At 42.1% G+C, this 19,923-nt stretch overlaps 4 protein-coding genes and 1 non-coding gene across 5 annotated transcripts; 4 read left to right on the forward strand and 1 right to left on the reverse strand.

Annotated features, from left to right (window-relative positions):
• Positions 1 to 1,124: 1,124 nt before the first annotated feature.
• On the forward strand, positions 1,125 to 2,090 carry LOC144200617 (olfactory receptor 52B2-like). Its single transcript, XM_077722863.1, has one exon. The coding sequence runs from the start codon at positions 1,125 to 1,127 to the stop codon at positions 2,088 to 2,090; it is 966 nt and encodes a 321-aa protein (XP_077578989.1).
• Positions 2,091 to 2,903: 813 nt separating this feature from the next.
• Positions 2,904 to 3,094, forward strand: LOC144201081 (U2 spliceosomal RNA). The gene has a single exon (XR_013327278.1). It is a non-coding gene; the product is annotated as a U2 spliceosomal RNA (small nuclear RNA).
• A 334-nt stretch (positions 3,095 to 3,428) lies between these two features.
• vstm5 (V-set and transmembrane domain containing 5) lies at positions 3,429 to 6,139 on the forward strand. Its single transcript, XM_077723364.1, has 4 exons — positions 3,429 to 3,721; positions 4,497 to 4,823; positions 4,897 to 5,040; positions 5,580 to 6,139. The coding sequence occupies exons 1-4, from the start codon at positions 3,640 to 3,642 to the stop codon at positions 5,609 to 5,611; spliced, it is 585 nt and encodes a 194-aa protein (XP_077579490.1). The 5' UTR covers positions 3,429 to 3,639; the 3' UTR covers positions 5,612 to 6,139.
• On the reverse strand, positions 5,683 to 10,219 carry med17 (mediator complex subunit 17). The gene is made up of 13 exons (XM_077723366.1): positions 10,092 to 10,219; positions 9,435 to 9,684; positions 9,201 to 9,364; positions 8,902 to 9,121; positions 8,684 to 8,820; positions 8,220 to 8,301; positions 7,996 to 8,148; positions 7,797 to 7,927; positions 7,353 to 7,537; positions 7,141 to 7,278; positions 6,714 to 6,831; positions 6,483 to 6,642; positions 5,683 to 6,391 (listed from the first exon to the last, which is right to left on the reverse strand). Exons 2-13 carry the CDS (start codon positions 9,667 to 9,669, stop codon positions 6,183 to 6,185), a joined length of 1,932 nt encoding a protein of 643 aa, XP_077579492.1. The 5' UTR covers positions 9,670 to 9,684; positions 10,092 to 10,219; the 3' UTR covers positions 5,683 to 6,182.
• A 233-nt stretch (positions 10,220 to 10,452) lies between these two features.
• Positions 10,453 to 19,879, forward strand: cep295 (centrosomal protein 295). Its single transcript, XM_077722864.1, has 27 exons — positions 10,453 to 10,793; positions 11,087 to 11,287; positions 11,434 to 11,558; positions 11,619 to 11,712; positions 11,829 to 11,942; positions 12,008 to 12,148; positions 12,278 to 12,461; positions 12,533 to 12,694; positions 12,781 to 13,046; positions 13,119 to 13,319; positions 13,391 to 13,455; positions 13,587 to 14,934; positions 15,032 to 15,185; positions 15,257 to 15,382; positions 15,448 to 15,612; positions 15,686 to 15,777; positions 16,538 to 16,766; positions 16,848 to 16,969; positions 17,023 to 17,278; positions 17,544 to 17,893; positions 17,973 to 18,134; positions 18,452 to 18,577; positions 18,852 to 18,921; positions 18,988 to 19,233; positions 19,322 to 19,391; positions 19,602 to 19,701; positions 19,772 to 19,879. Exons 1-27 carry the CDS (start codon positions 10,695 to 10,697, stop codon positions 19,811 to 19,813), a joined length of 5,310 nt encoding a protein of 1,769 aa, XP_077578990.1. The 5' UTR covers positions 10,453 to 10,694; the 3' UTR covers positions 19,814 to 19,879.
• The last annotated feature ends 44 nt before the right edge of the window (positions 19,880 to 19,923 follow it).

Raw genomic sequence — 19,923 nt, forward strand, 5'->3', positions numbered from 1 at the left:
TTTTTTCTTTTCATTTTGAAAAAGGTAAAAGCAAATACTTTCTAATATAAATAAATAAGGGTACACATTATCATGCTTAAAAAAAGGAGGATTCAGACCATTTTTATCTTTTCAACAATAAATAAACTATCAAAATACATGTTTATTTTGATATACAATTTAGATTTCATTTGAGAAGAAAGTGCTTTTTGACTTTGAAATCTTTTTGTTGTTGTTGTTGTTTCTTTAACAAAAATATTAGACTGATTGACAGACTGGGTGTGGTTATTTTGTTGATGTATTCACGACTCCAAACTGTCTCCGTCCCCAAAGAACTGACGGTAACGTCACCAGTTTTATGGCGTCTATAAGAGTAGCAAGTTACACATGGGGCATCCTGCTCTTCAGCAAGCACCCCCGCGTACGCACCTGATTGTTTCATTTTTATTTATTTTATTTATTTTATTAATGCATTGTTGTTCTTTGGAACTCCACTTGAATTGTGTATTGGGGCGATACATTGGTAAGTTTGACTATAGTGACTGATGCATTGATTTCTGTGTCTTTTTTTAAATAGATTTTACAGGTAATCTTGGTTTTACAGCGCTCCCGACATATGCCACTGTTGGGGAAATACTATGATAGTATTCTACTTTTTTATTTTACTGTATTTTAGAGTGTATTGCCATTGTGTGCATGCAAAAGTATGTCATTTTTACCTTGCCCTTTTGTTTTAGCTTTTTAAATCATAATATATTTACATGAAGTTGGATATTTCATGGTTTGGGTGACATTCCTGGAAGAACTTTTTTTAGTGGGCAATTTATTTGACTTATTTTAGTGTCCACGTTCAACTTTTCAGTATTTCAGCACTTTTTTATTCATCTAAAATGATTCTCAACTTTTAAGTTCCAAAACAATACTGCAAAAATCAGTAAAATGAGGATAGATAATAGCATAAATATAAGTTTTTTTCTTTTTACCAAAAAAACAACCAAACCACTAAAAAAAACATAATTTTTTAATCAGCTCCCAAAATCCTGACCATCATAATACCAAATTAGTCAACTAATTATGTCAGCCTGCATACAGGGGTGACTAAGCAGCAGTAATTACTTCTTCCTTGTCTTCTAGCTTTCGACTAAATGGAGACTCTCCCCAACACATCGTCATCCACGATGCTAACCCAAAGCTACGACATCCCCCCCGAAGGCGTCGTCCCCGTCTTCTTCCTAGCCAGCCTCAGCTACGCCATGATCCTCATCTGCAACCTCATCCTCCTCCTCACCATCGTCCTAAACAAAAAACTACGTCAACCCATGTACATGTTCCTCCTCAACATGCCCGTCAACGACCTTTTGGGTTCATCTGCCTTCTTCCTGCACTTGTTCAAATCCCTACTGAGCGAAAACGGACGCGTTTGGTTCCCGGCCTGCGTTACCCAGGCCTTCCTCATCCACATCTACGCGGCGGGGACCGTCCTCATCCTCACCGCCATGGCGTACGACCGATACGTCGCCATCTGCCTGCCACTACAGTACAACGCGGTGATGACACAAGCCCACGTGGCGAGGATTGTGGCGGGCATTTGGTTGATGGCTCTATTGTTGATTGGCGTGCTCTTTTTCCTGCTTTTGCGCCTTCCTCGCTGCCGTTCCATCATCCACAACATCTACTGTGATAACCCGTCTTTGTTGGCGTTGGTATGCGTGGACACGACCATCAACCACGCGTATGGGCTTTTTACCGTAGCTCTCACGCAGTTGTTGGCCAACTCGGTCATTATTTACTCTTATTTTCGAATCCTGATGGTGTCGTGTCGGAGCCGAAGGGTCGACACAAAGGTCAAGGCGGTGCAGACATGCGCCACGCACCTTTTTGTTTTTCTTTTCCTGGAAAGTCTCGGGCTTTTTACTATCATTTCGTACAGGATTAAACAGCTTCCGCCTACTTTACGTCATTTCATAGGGTCGTCTACTCTTATTTTTCCACCTTGGCTCAATCCTATTGTATATGGGATTAAGACAAAGGAAATTAGAAGCATTATATTGCACTTTTTTAGGGAGAAAATCACAAAGTCTTGCGCTGGAAAGCTCTGTTTTTCAAGTTAACGCGTGTTAAAAATTTGGAAAAATAGTGCATTGATGCAAGAAAAAACAAGAAAAATACCGCTGACAAAACACAGACTTTCCTTTACATGTATATATTCATTCTAAATAATGCTCGAGTAATTTGAGCTATTAAATAAGGAATTAGTGTGTATTATTTCTGAACTTTTACAATGACCACCAATGATTTTATAATGTTATCCACTTGAACACATTGTTATTTGCTAATGAACTATTCACCTATTAACATTTTAGCTTCAACTTTACAATGAAACAAAAATGAGACCTATTTGAACTACTATGTGAATATCATTTATATTCCAAAACAAATTTTGAATGACTGAACATGACTTTCTCTTATTCTGAAATGTTCAACGGAAGTGCGTGTTCTCCTTTAACTGTACTCTTTCCACTCGGTACATAAAGTGTACCTTTTTCCCTATATTATATGTGGAATCAGTTGTAATTTTATATTTTGTATTGCTGTTGATGACCAATAAAGCTGATATAAATGGAAATATAGTCCCATATGCAATCAATGGATAGAGTTTAAACACGCATCTGTGCCGAGAGCACGTACAAGCCCGTGACGATGAATGAATATGAGTCACGTGGTCTGAAAGACCCACATTCTAGAAGCGTTTGTTACATTTAAAGACATAAAAACAACAATATTTTTCAGATTTATTTTCGAAAATGTGTTAAGTTATAGTTTTTGCTTGAGGCTTAATGATTTTCTTTCATTTCATATTTTGACACCACAACTCTAAATCGTATTGCTTTGAATCACGTCGTTCCTTGTAGCTTTCGTTAGGCATCGCTTCTCGGCCTTTTGGCTAAGATCAAGTGTAGTATCTGTTCTTATCAGTTTAATATCTGATACGTCCCCTATCCGGGGACCATATATTAAATTGATTTTTGGAATTGGGAGATGGAATAGGGGCTTGCTCCGTCCACTCCACGCATCGACCTGGTATTGCAGTACCTCCAGGAACGGTGCACCCCCTCTCATTGTAAAAATACTATTACTTCTCAAAATATATGAGATACTACAGTGTAGTATTCATGGGTCTACAGTACTGTCATAAGTTACCATCTAACTGTGATGACGTTCAATTGACAATGTAATTCGTATGTTGACACAGGAGGGCGCTGTTACCCAGTTTTAGTCCAATATCAAATTTACAGGTGCTCACTTCTTTGTTATTACTGATTTCTTTACAAAGATAAAATATGAGCTTTAAGTACCAAGCATTATTTGTTTTTTTTACATAACTAAAAGAGTATTCAATCATTAATATATTAAAGAAAGTGAATTTAAACCCTCAAGACGAAACAAGAGAACTTGCGAGTGTGTGAGGTGCAAGCACTTCCTGTTTGGCACGTTCGACCAGGTGTGCCTGGAAGTTAGTTGGGTGAGGGGCTATCGAGCTAGCCCGTTGATTCACATAGCGACAACGTCCCTGTTTTCAATCAGGTGGGGAGGATAGCAACTAAAAAGGACACCAGGGAGTTTCTTCTTCTGTGGTTCGAACCCACCAATGGCTCGGAGATGCTGACTTGGCACTATCGGCTCTGGGATCCCCACGACGTTGTTGCCATCCTCGTCTTTGCTCTCTTCATGTGTCGCTTGGGTAAGAAACTCCTTTCTTATTCCTTCTAAACTTTTTTTCGGGTGTTTGTCGAGTGCCTATTGTTAAAAATTAAACGAGGCTTAAAGTAAATATGTCAAAAAATGTAACTCTACTCCTCAAACTTTGGGTTCAAACCTAGGCTAGGTTGCTAGGCTAATTGTATGCTAAATTGCACCCCCCAAAGTATGAGTGGTTGTCCAATTGTGCCCTGCATACTGCCCATAGTTGCCTGGGGTACGCTCCAGCACCCCTGTGAATGTTGCACAAAGTGAAGGAATGCATAAATAAAACTGGGAATGTTTTTTTTTTTTTTTGTATTTAGAACTTTTTAACTGGGGATACAGCAAAATAAGTCACACGCTGTCCTTAAAGTGGAACACTTAATCTTTGATGATCAATGGCACACCTTGCATATTTCAATAATTTGTCATTTTTTTAATGTTTTTTTTTCAACCACACAGCCGCTTGGCATTCCCGGGTTAAATTTTTTCATGCATACGTCACTGTGCAAACAGCACAAACAGAAAACTTACTGAAACACTGTTGCCCAATCACCCATTAAATGCCTGTCGGGCAGGTTTTATACTACTTTCTCATTGAACTAGTTTGTCGATGTTGAGCCCCTGTCATGTTTATCGACCCCTGTCAACCCTCCCACTTAAACGTGATAAATAGTCAAATAAAACAATTTTAAGGGGGCGGCTTATACGCGAGAAATAGTCAAATTTCAAGTAAATACTGTAACGTATTGCTTTATCTTCGCTCTCCTTTCAAGTGGGGGCCATCTCCATCCACTCCCCCGAGCAAAGCATCATCCGGTCGGTGCAAGAGGACGTCTTCTTCTCGGCGGACGTGTCCTGCAACGGCACCCCCACCGTGCAATGGACCTTCATGTCGGCCTCGGTGAGCCGCGCTATCGCCGCCTGGCGGCCGGGAGTCTTCGCCAACGTGACAGCAGATTATGATGGCCGTGTGGAGTTGCACGACAACGGCTCCATGGGCTTGGCCCGTCTGACGCTGCAGGACACCGGCTATTACGTGCTGACGATCACCGACGATGTGGGGGGCAGCAAAGATGCCGGGTTTGTCCTCAAGGTCAATGGTGAGCCCACGTTAGCTGTCGTTAACATCATCCGGGGGGTTCTACCGCCACTTAACAAATCGTCCTTTTGCAGAAGTTTTGTACGAGGACCTGCAGTACCTATCGGTGTCGGCCTTGGCCTTGGGATGCTTGGCGGGCTTCCTCATGCTGAGCATGTGGCTCTTGAACAAGGCCTACAGTAAGATCGTGGCTTGTAGGCGGAGGAAGAAAATGCCAGGTAAGCGCTAGCTAACGCTAACTAGCCCACCTCAGCCCAGTAAATCACACTATGTAAGAGGATTTCTTATCTGTCAACTTGTACATTTCCCCCGTTATTTTCTATACATTTTAAATCATGGGTGTCAAAGTGGCGGCCCGGGGGCCAAATTTGGCCCGTCACGTCGTTTTGTGCGGCCCGAGAAATCAATAATTGTCATTTTTAAAATCATTTTTCTGTGTCTTTAGTTCAAAAATCATTTTGTAGAATCTAAAAATATATTTAAAAATAATCTAAAATAAACAGCTATAAAAAACGGAATATTCAGGGTTTTTAATCCAATTATTTTAACCCATTTATATAAAATATATATATAAATATATCTAAAATAGTCCGGCCCACATGAAATACAGTATTCCAATTACTTCATGTAGATGGTGGAATTTCAAAATAAATGTGATTGGACAATATTTTTGTGGCCAGGATTCAAATGAGGGGGTTATTTTGTCAGTAAGGTGTGTTTTGGAGTACAAAGGTTAACCCTTTGTTTTCTTTGGCAGAAAATGATGAAACAGAGCTGCAACCTCTATGACGCACAGTTGATGGCACAGTTTTTTTATTTTTTATATACCAAGTAGGTGGGACTACGACGCGGATTACAAGGAGAAGACAGAGGTGGATTTTTAAAAATAATAATTTCTACCTGGACAACCCTGTAAATAGCAACTGTATTTATTGACAAAATGTTGATTGTTTGGTTACTGTCTGCTCACTTTATAATTTTGTCATCCTAAACACACACACATACACTTATATACCTCACATTTATTAATATTTGAGATTAAAGTTTTGCACTTTATTCTTAATTTTTAGGAAAAAATAATTCTTAAAGTTGTATTATAAGGAAAAAAAATCAAATTTTTGGTGCAAATTTTTTTAGATGCTATTTTGTATTTTTATAAATAACATTTTATATCAAATATTTGACTAAATTTTCCAATGTTACTGAAAAAGACATTATTTAGAAGACAGCAGACATTTTTTTCTCCTTTTTATTTTCTCGCACATGAGCAGGCAATTTTGTAAGAGTCGTTCTCAGAACAATAAAATGGAAAGCAACTCTTTTTGTTATTTTTTTTATGGGGAAGTTGCAGGTTCACTACTTAAGGACAAGGCGTAAGAGCAGCCATAAGAAGCTCCATCTTGTATACAAAATTGCGTCCTTCCATTTTGTTCCAGTGGACTTCCTTATAGGGACCCCTGAGGTGAGACCACTTGCTGTCCTGGATGACTTCGCTCTTGGGCAACTCCTTGCTCTGGCTACGTGGGAATTGCACCAAAACCCGGCAGCCACTTTCAGGACCATTTCGGACTGTGTAAGGAAAAGTCAGTTGTAATTACAAATGTGTAACAGTAGGTGGAAAAAAACATTTCCCGAAAAGTTGTTAAAACTACTGTCTTACCAGAAATGGCGTACTCTCCATTGGGGGACGCCACTGTGACAGCGGATGCATTCCCCACACTCTCCACCGGGCCCAAACCTGCGTGGTTGCTGAAGCTCAGTACGTGCCAGCCCATCACTTTGGCCAGTTGCTGCACGGCGTGCACTTGGTGCTGGGACATCTGTGGGCACCATATGAGGTGAGATTGAGGAGTGATGGTTTAAGGAGAGAAGAAGGGAAAGAAAAGTCCACCTGGGAGAGGAGAAAGTCTTGTAGTTCCTGCTCCTGGTGCGATAAAGTGACCACACGCCCGTCTCGGTGGACAACTCTGATCTGCTCCACGCCGATGTTGAGTTGCAGCTGGATTGACCTGGACGTAAGTTAAAGAAAAGTAAAAAATAAAGTAGTTATTTAGACAATAAAATGTGTACTTAAGCCTCTTACTATCAAATTTAAATATTAAGAAAATATGTAAATATTGATTGATTAAAATTAGAGAAACATTAAATGTAGAAATATATATTTTTTAAAAGAGTCAATTTTCTATTTATTTACATTAAAGGGAGAAAAGTAAGCATTCTTTAAGATATTAAAAAGTAGTTTAGGATTTTATTTTTATATTTTTTTATCATTTAAAAAATATTTTTTTGACATTAAAAAACAGACCTGGGTGACTTACTTGCAAATTTGCTCATAACTTTGAGAGGTGATCAGTACTTTGACACTGGACTCGTAAACATCGTTAATGTTGGACCAGTGTGCTTGGATTTGGGGGTCTTCAATGCGGCTGGCTAGGCTGTCGATGGTGCGTGCAGTCCTACCCGTGACAAATTGATGACATCAATTATGATATATGAATATTCCTACCCTCACAATCAGAAGTCATCTTACCTGCTCCGTAAAAAGATATGCTTGGCCTGTTTAATGATCTTCTCCAGAAGACCTTCTCGTTGCTGCAGGTTGGAAATCTCAGCCTTGTCGTAGGCCAGCGGTCCGGCCAGACGCAGGCGCTTGTGACTGAAGGGGGCGCTAGCGGGATGGGGCATCACCATGGAACTCAGCTGCTGTTTGTGGAACTAAGGGTGACATATACAAACCAACAAATATTGTCCATTCTTTGCTTTTCTTTGGTTGGACCAAAATTTAAGCTAAAAAAAGTCTATTTAAATAAAAATAAGTAGTTTCAATACTCCCCTTCCATTGTTTTAATAGGTTAAAAAAAAGAGTAATTCCCAATTTCTTTGCATTAAAAAAACTGGTGAAAAATAACATTGATTTGCCCAATTATATCACCATATTTACAATTTTGACCCCATTATGGCTTGAATTCCTCACCTCTCTCATCATCTGATGCAGATTATGTTCCAGAACGTAAAGATGGTCATCCGGTTTGGGTTTCTCCGGAGACCCCCTGTGGTTCTTCTTCTCTGCCGTCGAGTGACACAACGAGATGGACAGCTGCAGACCTGCCAAAGCCTCGAAATGTGAGCGCCACCAACAGGTAAAAAAAAGCATGGCATAGAGTGGTGGTCACCTGGGAACGGTTGCGAGATGATCTGATTCTTCACCACAATGTGAGGGATTTGAGACTTGATCTGAACGGCTTCCCGAGACAGCTGCGCGAAGATTTCCTTGCAGAGGAGAACGTTCTGTGCCGCCTCCAATTTGGCGTGCCATGGCTGTAGACCTGTCCAAGGTGACAAATTGCTTTGAAAGTGTACTTTGGAAGAAAAATAATAATAAGTACTAATCACATACTTCCTTTAGTTTTTGTTTGTCTTCTGAACAAGTTGACTGTTCCAAGATCACCGATGTCTGGAGCTTGTTTTTGAATGGAAACCTGGAAAAAAAATACACATTACAATTTGTGACCATTTTAGATCTAATATTTTGATTTTTCTAAATTTAATTAAAAGCCCTAAAGTCAATTTTTATAGATCTAAAGCAACGTTTATTTGAGCTTTTTTTCTTTGTAATGGAAAATGTCTTTGAATCATCTTTCATTTCAATTAAATTTAATCCTAAAATAGAAACTCATGATTTACTTTCCCGGGACCAGATTTGGCCCCCGGGCCGCCACTTTGACACCAGTGGTCTACATTATCTGTGAAAAACCTATGTAATTAGGAAAGTTCAATTATGAAGCTGTTCTGCTCAACTTCTTTTAACCTTGAAATGTATAGCCTTGAGTTTTATGTCATAATATGTTATTTTTATTTTACCTTGATATAGGCAGATCCCTCCAAATCACTTGGAATCTGCACATCGAGGGGACAGTAATCCTCCGGGATCTTTTTATCCAGATCGATGTCTGTGTTCTTGATGACCTCGAAGGAGCCATGATGAGGAAACAAGGAACCTGCATGGTGGGTGAAACCATACAACTTTTAAATGGCCGCACACCCTTAACAGTATCATTTAAATGTAAAGTTCACGTCACCTGCGCTGCGGTAGCTAAGATCTCCCAAAATCTTATCACCGACTTTACGCAGCTTCCACTGCGAGCGCAACCTCAACAGTTCCGAGTTGAAGTCCCGTTGACGTCGGTTTTCAAGGTTCTCTGCCACGGATTTGTTGAGCTTCTCGGCGCCTTTCAGGAGGAGCTGAGCAGCCGTGGCCAGAGATTTTTTCTTGCTCATTAACTGGAAAACTTGAGGAGTCTAGATGGAAGAAAGGAGAAGAAGTTGGATCTCAAATGAGGTTAGGAAATTTCCAAAATCCTTTTTTTTTTAACTTTACCTTGCTCGCGGATGGGTCTGGGGATACTGGGTCGAGTGCCATGTATTTTTTTTCCTTCACCACGCGAAGTACGTCGTAGAGGACGCACATTTCCGTCAGAGCGCTACGCAAGTTGTTCCGTACAGAGTCCCAAGGCCATAGAGATGGTTGGAATTTCACTGTGCCTGTGTTTTTTTTAAACAAAGAAAGAAATTCTACACAAATACAATAACATTGACATTTTTGGTGATATACCTTCTTCTTCTTCTTGATCCTGTTTGCACCAGTCACGATCCCGGGATTCGCCATCAGCTCCCTCGCCTTCCGAATCGGAACCCTGGCTGAAGTCGATCCGTTGGGCTAACTTGGATAAATTCTGGGACATGGACAGAGGAGGTACGTATGTCTCGGTTCCATCCAGAGCCACTTCTTGGACTTGTTTCTCGCAGGAAGACTCGATGCTGACCCTCACGCTCGGACCACTAGCCATGATAAATTGTGAGATCTAGGAAAAAATGCAAAATTAGACAATTGCTGCAAGGTGAAAATATGCAGTAGTAGTCATAGTACCATTCTTTCCCTTAAGGTTGAACCATAATACATTATTTTGCGGTGAACATTACATTTCTCTAATATTGATGGTCTTCTTTGACAGCTGTATTTGAATGAAAGTGATTTACTTATTGATCTGCTTAAAATCTGCAAATAATAAAATGGGATTAGGTGAAGGAGGATCTCTAAATAGCTAAGTTGAATTATATTTAGTTGTAAACAAACTGTGACTCGATAAGATCACATTATTAGGTATTTTTGGTTGATAGCGTGAGCATGCTAACAAGAGGAAAACTTAAAGTGCAATCGGCGAGAGAAAATATTTGATGCTAAGAGCACTTTTGCTGGAGCATCTCTTACCTTTGTTATTAGAGAAATGTTTCAAATGTAAATATTAATTCTTAGGGTTGTAGTATTGTTTCCGCCGAGATGTGTTGCGTCTTGGCTACTCTTCCTTGACGTCGAATTAGGGATGAGAACCACCACGTGGGGAAATAGCGCTACGTTTGGTGAAAAGGTGCAACTGAATACCAAAGATGCAAAAATACCAGATATTCTTTTAATTTGAAATGAATATATATATTAATGATTTGGTAAGACATAAACTTTACGAAAAAGTAACTGTTATCGTAAAAATTAAAATAAATATTTTAAATTGAAATTTAGCAATTCCACAAAGCGCGGGCTGTGGCGGGAAATTTAAATCACCGGATATTACGATTTAACAATTTTCGAAGTAGATTCTTAGTGAGATTGCGCAGATTTAAGTCTCTGAAAATGTCCATTTTCCTGTCGTATTTTAGAAGTGGCTTTATATGCAAAATAATGTTTTATTCTTCTGCAGAATTTGAGTCATAGTGACTAAGCACTACCGGTAAAAACAAAGTCAACAAGCTCCGCTAAATTAGCAGAGCTGCAGCTAATTCAGACGTTGTTGCAGGGAAATGTTTACGGTGAAGAATCATGGCGAGGCGGTTGGGAAAATTGCGACTAAGCCCCAACGAAGAAGCACAGTTACTCCGAGAAGAAAGAGAAAGGAGGCGAAAACTGCGAATACAACAGGTAAAAAGCAAATCAAATGTATTTTGGGACGTTTAAATTTTACCCTTTGTATGACGTCACGTGTTTCTATGGGGTTTCCCTAGTTAACATTTTGCATCTATTTTGAGTCACTCAATCAATACCATTGAAAATAGTCTAGCGAATGGTAAAAAAAACGCTAAATCTCTACATTTACGTGATTGCCCCAAACTCTAATTCGGTGGTGGACTTAATGAACTATTCCAAAATGCAATGACGAACTATTTAGGTGCCATTGAGGTTTGTGTATAGTCTGAAAAATTTCACTTTTTTAGGTTCGTGAGCAACATAAAAGTTTTGCACTGCAAACGCGGCAGAATGTGGAACAGAGGCGTCGACGGGAGGTGGAATTGCTGGGAGAGGAACTGCGGCAGCAATGGGAGCACCAACGGACTGAGAAACTTCGTACATTGGAGATGCTCTTCGAAAAGAGCCTCCAGATGGTTGGCCAAGGACACAAGATGGCTAAAGAAAATGTAAGACCATATTGATTCAAAATAGTAATATTTACCCGTTGTGTACAGATGTCAAATACTGCACGCTTTTAGTTTAATTGTGGCCATTTCCACTGACTTCTATATAAAACTGTCTTACATTTGTGTTCAATTTTGACCTGAAAAAGGAACCCGACGTGGCTGCCATTGCCCAGAAGGAAGCACAGAATCACGCCAAAGCAGAGGAACGCTTCCGAGAAGCTCTCAAGGAACTGAAATCACAAAAGCTTAAAGACCACGAGACGCAAAAACGGTGAGCATTTTCCCAACTCCTAAACACAAGTACCATCTCACACATTTTTTCTCTTTCTAGAACCATCAACGCCAGAAAGAAGGCGCTACAGCTAGAAAGGGAGAGAGCAACCAAAGTAGCTCACCTCCCACCACCAGCTCCCCCTCCCATTTTGGTGAGTTACTTTTTTGGGGAGTAAGATATATTTTTCCCTCCCAGTATAATCTTTTAAGCAGACCGGGATACAGCAGACTTTCACTCTATTCAGGATTTTCTTTTCCACTCAAACAGGCTCTTACTAATGAGAAATCACCCATGGTAAAGAAATCAGACATCAGTGCCTTTGCCTCCTCGCGTTACCACGTGCCCCCGACCAAGGTGGACCGAGGGATGGATGCTAAGCAGGTAAAAGGCTCATTGTTGACTAAATATTTTTTGAAACCTTATGCTAAGTGTTGTTCTACAAATAGACGGACGCACATGATGGGGCGGAGCAGGCGATGAAGAGGCAGGAGATCTTCCAGAGGGATGGCGAAAGGAAAAGAGCCGAGCAGATGGAGGCGGCTCGCCTTCGAGGGATAAAGGCTCTGAAGAAAGAGCACCTCGCGCTGGTAGGAATTTACACTTACTTGCTAATAGAAAAAATTAAAAAACTTATTTTTTAAGAAATTTGAAGCCACCTGTCCTCCATTTTTGGGATTTTCCGACTCCATTTTTATTATTTTCTTCCTTCCCTGAAGGATCGCGATCGTCTCCTTGTAGAACTGGAACACATGCAGCAGGCTGACATGCTAAGGAGGCGGCAACAGGCCTTCCAGATGCCGCCACAAATTTTCCAGCCGCCTCAAAGGAGACAGGAGATAAAGGAGGAGTTCCAAAGGGACATGGAGTTTGCCTTTGAGAACATGTATATAAAAGAAAAGAGTAAGAGCCATCAGGAAAATAGTCTTAACCTGAAATTTGCTATCAATGTAATTCAATACTGTGTATTCCAGAAATCAAAGGTGACCGAATGGGTCAGCTGGTACCTGAACCCATTCCCGTGACCTCCACAACGACCACCCAGGATCCAGAGTTGGACGTCAGCCTGGAGGAAAACGTGGCACCCGAGCAAGAAGAGCCACAAGTGCAACCTGGATCGCAGTCTGCTGTCAATGGTACCAAAAATACATTTTAGCTGGATTTTCCAAGATATTCCAAAGCACTCAAAGGCATTCCAGTGTTCTCCTCAAAACTCTTCTAGGTGAAACTGTCAGACCAACATCTAGACAGGCCTTGAAGAACCTCCTAAATCGCATCAGGACCCAGAGGAGCGACCAAAACCAAGACGACGTGGTCCCAGCGGCCCGGTCCCTCGTCACCGTCGCCAGTCGGGTCTCGGAACGAGACCCACAACTCATCACGGAGAAGGTTGAAGTCGCAGGACAGCATGATAAGCCAATCCCAGAAGGAAATCAACCCCAGGAGGCCCTTTCCTCCAAAATTCTGGAAGCTGAGCAGAAAAATCGGGTAAGCGATGGCTGATGTATTTTCAAGGCACTTTGACCAGCACCTTTCTTAAGTCAGGCATTTATTTTGCAGGAGCTGCAGCTGGAAAGAGAGACGCGACAGCAGATGGCTTTGCTGCAAGAACTGGAAGAACAGAAAGCCCAATTAGAGCAGCTTCTGCTTGAGAGTCAGCAGGCAGAAGAGCACCCCAATGTTTCAACAATCTCTGAAATCTCGCTAAACCAAGCAGGGCTACCACAGCCCTCTATGGCAGATTTTGCACAAGGTCAAGAGGTAAGTTCACCTCTTTGTTCTCAATCGTTTTCTTCTGGCTAGCTCATTTTTTTTCTTGATTGACATTGCAGCGTTTGACCCCTGAGCACAATAGAAAAATCCGAGAATGTCAGGAACGCCTTTTGGAGCAAAACAGGTGTGTTTTCCTACTAAATGTATCAAAAACGACCCAAAATATCCAGTAATGAATGTATCCCTCACTTTAAAATGTAAGTAATGGCCTATAATAATAGTCAGTGGTGGTGATTTTCCCAATTTAACTCTTAGAATTCATCAGCTGTCCATAGACGAGGCTCGACGGCGCCTTGAAGACTACCAGCGCACTATACAGACTCGTCACAATGTCGCTAGGCCTCCTCTGCCACAGTTTCCTTCGGCATCTGCTGGTACACCTATCCCTCCCAGCCGTCCCATTTCCAGTGTCAGCCTCGTGTCTTCCAGTCGGGAGCGCTTAAACAGTCCCAGAGCCCAGGTGCGGGATGTTTCGGGTCCCTCTCAACAAAATGGTGTTGGAGACAGAGCGTCACCCTTGAAAACGCCCACCAGAAAGCCATTTTCGCCCAATGCGGTCTCCAGAAAGCCATTTTCACCCAATATGGTCCCCAGAGAGCCAATTGCTCATGGAGGAGTCACCAGAAAGTTAGTTCCTTCTCAGTCAGTCACCACAGAGCCTAAGGCTCCGGTGGTGGTCACAATAGAGTCAGTTCCTTCTCGCTCGGTCAGCAGAGGGTCAGTTCCATCTCGCTCGGTCAGCAGGGGGTCAGTTCCATCTCGCTCAGTTAGCAGGGGGTCAGTTCCTTCTCGCCCGGTTAGCAAAGGATCAGTTCCTTCTCGCTCAGCCAGCAGAGAGTCGGTTCATTCTCAGTTGGTCCCCAAAGAGACAGTTCCCCGTGGAGTGGTCACCAAAGAACTACTCCCTTCTTGGACTGTGACCAGAGAACCTACTCCTTCTCGGTCAGTGAGCAGAGAGTCTGGTTCCTCTCGGCCTGCGACCAGACAGCCGGGTCCTACTCGGTCAGTGGCCAGAGAGCCAGCTCTTTCGCGGTCAACAGCCCGAGAGCCAGGTCCTCCTCGCTCGGTAACCCGTGAGCAAATCCCTCCTGGAATGGTCACCAAAGAACTACTTCCTTTTCAATCGGCCTCCAGAGAACCAAGTCCCCCCCAGATGGCCACCAGTAAGCCAATTCCGTCTCAGTCACTCTCCAGACGGTCAATTCCATCTCCAGTAGTGACCAGTCCAAGTTCTCCTCGGTCGCTCATTGGGAATTCCGTCCCCTTTAACATGGTTACCAGAGAATCCCTTAATTCTAGACCAAGAGATGCAGGTTTTCCTCCACCAGTGACCAAAGAAATACTTTCTCCTCAAACGGTCATTAGAGATTCCCTCACTCCCAGAACAGGCCGTAGAGAGTTTCATCCTTCTAAAGCTGTTGCCAGCATCTCTCTTCCAATCAGCCCCATCCAAACAGTCACAGAAGACAGCGTTTCACTTTATTCTTCGCTTCAAGAAGACTTTCAAGGCCTTGAAGACCTGCGACAACAACAAAGAGAGAGCTTAGAGCTCCTCAGGGAGCAAAAGGAAACCTTGCAGGCACTACTTCGTGTTGATGCTCAGGTGAGTTCTGTCTACAGAATGTCAATGTGTTTGCCACTATATCGTCTTGTGGGTTTAAGTACCAAGTGTCAGTGGGATGATGTCTCAACATGCACAGACACCAGACCAAGTCTCGGCACAAGAAGATGGCGGACAAATGCGCTCGGAACTGCTCTCTTCCCTTCTTAAAGTCATTGAAAAGTCAAACGCTGGAAGTCTGCAGGCCGAAGAAGGGTCTGGAAATCTGGAACTTCCATCTGGCAGTCAAACTGGTAATGGCTTTGGTTCCAAGTATTCTGGTGAGGTGCAAACATAATTGTGTTATCGTTTTAATTCCCTTTAGCTTCGTTCCATGCTCGAGCAGCCAGGCCCCCGGTCACCCGGGTTCGGCTCGGCGCGATGATGAGAGAACAGCATGAGCTCAGCGCTATTCAAGAAGTGGAGACGCCATTAGAAACCAGCCTGAATGGTGAGTATCGGGTGATTGTTTCGCCAGAGTTGGAAAATTGTACATCACCTTCTTTCTGTTGGCAGGTCCGGGGGGAGTTTTTGCTTTGCCTCACCACACAGCGGACTCGTCGTACGACTGGAGCGGACAGACTTTTCCGAACAGCACTGTGTCAAGTTCAAGGAAGTCCAGTCCGGCCGTTGGGCGAGAAAATGGAAGGAGATCATCCCCAGAATCCTCTCGCAATAGTAGTATGTTTCTGCATTTCTTGCTCACTGACAAAAAGTAGGACATTTTGTTGAGGGAGAGTTGTCTTCACTCCAGGCGGATCTCAACCGTCAACTAGGTCTGGCCGGGGATCTGCAAGCCGTGCCCTCCCAGGGGATCCCAGCCCATCTGGAGAGTCAAGTCAACTGGTATGGTTATTTTTTTTATTTTTATACATTGTACTCATGTAAACTAATCTAACCCTCTGAGGTTCACAATCTGTGGATCAATGATGAAAATTAGCCAAATCTGACAGCCTTGGAAAAGATTTTCCTTGGCCTGTGATTATGCAAGAGAAGCATTTTTGTGTTTATTTGTTTCTTTCTGTTTGTTTTTGTGAGTGTTTGTTTGTGTGTGTGTGTGTGTGTGTGTGTGTGTGTGTGTGAGTGAGTGCATGTGCGCATGAGTTTTGTTTGTCTGAGCGATGATGTAAATAAAAGTACCTGAACTGTATTTTACAATTGAAATACATTTCATGAGGGTTTCTACACTTGAACTGAGCTTCTGTGTATGTATGTATGTATGTATGTATGTATGTGTGTGTGTGAGTGAGTGGGAGTGAGTTTGTGTGTGTGTGTGTGTGCGTGCATGCATGTTTTGTTTGTCTGTCTTCTGAGCAATGATGTAAACAAAAGTACCTGAACTGTATTTTACAATTGAAATACATTTCATGAGGGTTTCTACACTTGAACTGAGCTCAGTGACTGTGTGTTTTCTACTATTCTTGAATGTGTGTCTGTGTGTGTGTGTATTTCCTCTGTGAGTTAATATTTGTGTAGTGTGTGACCATGTGGACTTTAACCTGAATTGTAATGGATTTTTCAACTTTTTCGTTTTCATTTTATTAGTTAAAAGGACTAGATAGTAGAACACTGCTAACAAACCCATAATACGTTCATTTTGTGTCAGTCTGCCCATGGATATGGTGACCCAGAATGGAGGTCCACCACACTGTCCACTGGCAGCTTCGTTTCAACAGACCCAGAGGCTTGTCCGAGAAACACCCCGAGACCCGGCTCCAGCCCAGCCCACTCTGAAGCACTCGCCTCTCGTTTTAGCGACGGCTACGCCCAACGCATCATTGACAGATACGCCAAAGAGCTCAATGGCTCTCTTAACGCCGTGGGTAGAAACGCAGGTAGGTTGCCACCAAGTTGCCCAGTGTCATATTTATTCTTGGGTCCCCTTTGCACAATCTGCCCCATTTTGGGTTTTGCAGACGCCGACCGCTCCATGTCGGAGGCGCTCGGCTCGTCGCTTTCCGAACTGTCTTTACACCAAATCTCCGGAAGACGGGAGGGTGTGACGCCGCTATCTGAAGCATCCCTTACAAGCGACCTGGCAAGTCCAAATTTATATTTTTAGTCATTGATAATGGTCAATGGTGTTGACAGTTGATTGTTCTCTACCAGATCCGTCCAGCACCTGCTCAGATCTCCATCAGTGAGGATCAGGAGTCATTCAGGGCCCTCATGGCTCAGACCGCCGATCAATCGTCCTGCCTTCAAGCATCCATGATGGGTCAGCTCGCCGCTGAATGGGACTCGGCTTGTGTTGGCGCCACGGAACAAAGCTCTCCAGGGGAGACCTCCATGAGACCACTCCAGGGAGAGTTGGACCTGTCTTCTTTCCAGGATAGTGGAAACTCCGGTATGAGATAGTCAACTAGTTCATGATGAAATTAGATCTATTGATGAATTTGAACTCATGACTTTCCCCCAAAAAATGGAGAATAAAAAAGAAAAAATCCCTTTCTTAGTGTCTTCAATAGAAATGTCCATTAGGGAGAACAGTACATATAAATGATATATTTTTTCTAATTGACAAATATACTAATTGAACATCCATTAGCCAATATTAACATCAATTTTTTTTGGTGGCATTTTTTGGAAACCAATGGATGTCTAATTTTCAGGTGGCAGAACCTGTGCGAGTTTCGGCACCCCACCAGAGGCCACCGTCCGTCCGAGTCCACTATCAGCACCGGGCAGCAATTCCGTTCCCGTCCTAAATCCTGACCCGCCAAGCCCAATGATGCACTCGTTTCACCCTCTACCGGCGGAAGTCACTCACAACCAGTCGGCTGCAACGTCCGCTCTCAACTCGTCCGCCGGACCCCTCTCTAGCGGCGAGCTAGGCCCGTCGTCAAATTCCGACACACCGTCTACCGACACGTCATCTTCTGACGAGCGATCCGTCGAGCAATTCCGGGCCGAAGACGGCGACTGCCCGACCACCGCTTGTGATCAAATTGCTTCTCCTCAGGTTGTGCACCGCTTGTTTGCATTTTTATATGTCGTCTTTGTCCTGAGTAAATCCTCATAAATCTTCTTCCTGATTTCAGGCATTGCATCTCTCGCAATCGGACACATGCGACTACTCTTGGTCTGCATTCAGTTTTCTGCCTGAGGATGAAGTGGACGGTCCAATTCCAGTCCCCTCTGCGGAAAGAACGCTGGTGGAATGCTTAAGCCCGAAGAAGGACTTCATAGAAGAAGCATTATCGGTACACTTTTACTTAGCTTGTTTTTCGTTCCGCCTTATAGTCCTTTAAATACCTGTAAAAGCGATTTGATTTCTTCAGGTATGGTTTTTTTTCCTGAAATTTTCTGACTTAGTAATTTAAAAAAAAAATTCAAGCTTAGGTTTAAAACCTTTTTCTAATAAAAAAAATGTTATTTACACTTATTTTATTTTAGGTTTACCATTCTGATCTTTATTGGCGGTGTTACTATTATTATTGGTTTGGTCCCTCCTTGTTTTTTTTTATTGTTTTTTTTTTTATTAAATTGGTTCTGTTTATGCTTTTGCTTGGTTTTTCAGGAAGCGGGCAGTACTAAAGGAATTCTCCAACAGTCCCAGATAACATTGGTGAGCCTGTCGGATAACACACCACAGGACAGCATGGTCTCTGAAGCCTTCTGGGACGAGGACGAAGAGCGGAAAGAGGTGCTCGATGAATTGGACCTCTATCTTTGTCAATGGCAGATACTGAGTTAATATTAAACCTCTGAAGGCATGTTTTGCATGTTTTATTTTTCCCTGTTACCAAAATTTAATAAAACTGCAATTCATTTCTTTATTAGAAGTAATTGATACTTTTTTGTTTTTATTTAGATTTTGCTAGTAACTTAATTTAATTTTAAAAATATTAATTTATAGACTTGTTGTCTATATATGTGAACCTCAGGATTTTATTTTTTAATTGTTATTTCTTTCATAGGAGCCCCAAATAACCACAACGGAGAAACACTCAATGGTCTTAAAACAGAACAAGAGCCCATCACAAGGAGGTAATGACACATTTGGACTAACTTTACATTTTGCAGTGATTTTTCTAATTTTTTTTTACTTGACAGGCACGCTCCTGGAGTTGACCTGGGGGTCTCAGCCTCATGGGGTCTTTGAGCAGAAACGCCAAGCTCTGCTTGAAAGGTCAACACGGAGGGCAGAAGAAGTCAAAGCCAAGGGTGTGAAAGCCAGGACGGTAAAAGTCGGCACCAAGTGCCAGGAACGCCCTGCTCCGACGACTCAACGAGATGCTCAACCTGACGAGCCCAAATTGCCCAAGTCCACTTTGAGCAAAGCACAGAAGCCACCTCCAGGTGGAGAGCAGCATTACATGTAGTAATAAGTAGATTGATGCTGGCTGGCTTGATTGATCAGTCACGCCAATTTTTTGATGTTTTTTAGCTATAATAAGGATGAACGATCAAAATCAAGAGAAGAAGAGCAAACAAGAGATGCACAAACGGACTCAGAGGTATAGTCACATTTTAACATTTTTTGTTGTTTTTATAATATTATTTAGGATTTTTTTGTTTATTTAGGTTTGCACATCCTAAATACTTTGTTTAATTAATTACTGCAGTGCATATATAAAAGCACTTAAAAATACTATATATTAGCAATACATCATGCTTTAAAGAACAGAATTATTTTAGGTATTAATGTTTTTTTTAAATTTTTTAAGGCTGTATGATCAGCTGGAGGAAGTGAAGCAGCAAAAGGAGGTCCGGAGCAGACAGGAGGCTTATGCCAATAACAGACAAAAGGCCAAAGCCTTCCACATGGTAAAACTTATCACTATTGATGTTTGACACAGTGCTCAAATTACATCAATTTGTATTTGCTCACTTGCAGAAAACTCTCCAGAAGCTCCGAACCAAGCAGGCCCAACATTGAGCCACCCAATGTGTTTTTAAATACCTGTAAGTTATTGTTTCAATAAAGCTTTTAATTTATTCTTAAGTACTGACCGTTGACAATCTGTTTCTTAAATAAGAATCACTCTT

Source organism: Stigmatopora nigra, chromosome 8 (assembly GCF_051989575.1).
Source record: "Stigmatopora nigra isolate UIUO_SnigA chromosome 8, RoL_Snig_1.1, whole genome shotgun sequence".
In the NCBI taxonomy this organism is placed as follows: Eukaryota; Metazoa; Chordata; class Actinopteri; order Syngnathiformes; family Syngnathidae; genus Stigmatopora; species Stigmatopora nigra.

What these genes read in the sequence shown, in the direction of transcription:
- vstm5 (XM_077723364.1), top strand. Translation starts at nt 3,640, where the DNA reads ATGCTGACTTGGCACTATCGGCTCTGGGATCCCCACGACGTTGTTGCC. An exon ending in TCTCTTCATGTGTCGCTTGG is followed by an intron (nt 3,722 to 4,496) that starts GTAAGAAACTCC and finishes TCTCCTTTCAAG; the next exon opens with TGGGGGCCATCTCCATCCAC. An exon ending in GCGGAGGAAGAAAATGCCAG is followed by an intron (nt 5,041 to 5,579) that starts GTAAGCGCTAGC and finishes TTTCTTTGGCAG; the next exon opens with AAAATGATGAAACAGAGCTG.
- LOC144200617 (XM_077722863.1), top strand. Translation starts at nt 1,125, where the DNA reads ATGGAGACTCTCCCCAACACATCGTCATCCACGATGCTAACCCAAAGC.
- med17 (XM_077723366.1), bottom strand. Translation starts at nt 9,669, where the DNA reads ATGGCTAGTGGTCCGAGCGTGAGGGTCAGCATCGAGTCTTCCTGCGAG. An exon ending in TCTTAGCTACCGCAGCGCAG is followed by an intron (nt 8,821 to 8,901) that starts GTGACGTGAACT and finishes CCCACCATGCAG; the next exon opens with GTTCCTTGTTTCCTCATCAT. An exon ending in TGGAGAGTACGCCATTTCTG is followed by an intron (nt 6,392 to 6,482) that starts GTAAGACAGTAG and finishes TTCCTTACACAG; the next exon opens with TCCGAAATGGTCCTGAAAGT.
- cep295 (XM_077722864.1), top strand. Translation starts at nt 10,695, where the DNA reads ATGGCGAGGCGGTTGGGAAAATTGCGACTAAGCCCCAACGAAGAAGCA. An exon ending in AAGCTGAGCAGAAAAATCGG is followed by an intron (nt 13,047 to 13,118) that starts GTAAGCGATGGC and finishes TTTATTTTGCAG; the next exon opens with GAGCTGCAGCTGGAAAGAGA. An exon ending in CATCCCTTACAAGCGACCTG is followed by an intron (nt 16,970 to 17,022) that starts GCAAGTCCAAAT and finishes TGGTGTTGACAG; the next exon opens with TTGATTGTTCTCTACCAGAT.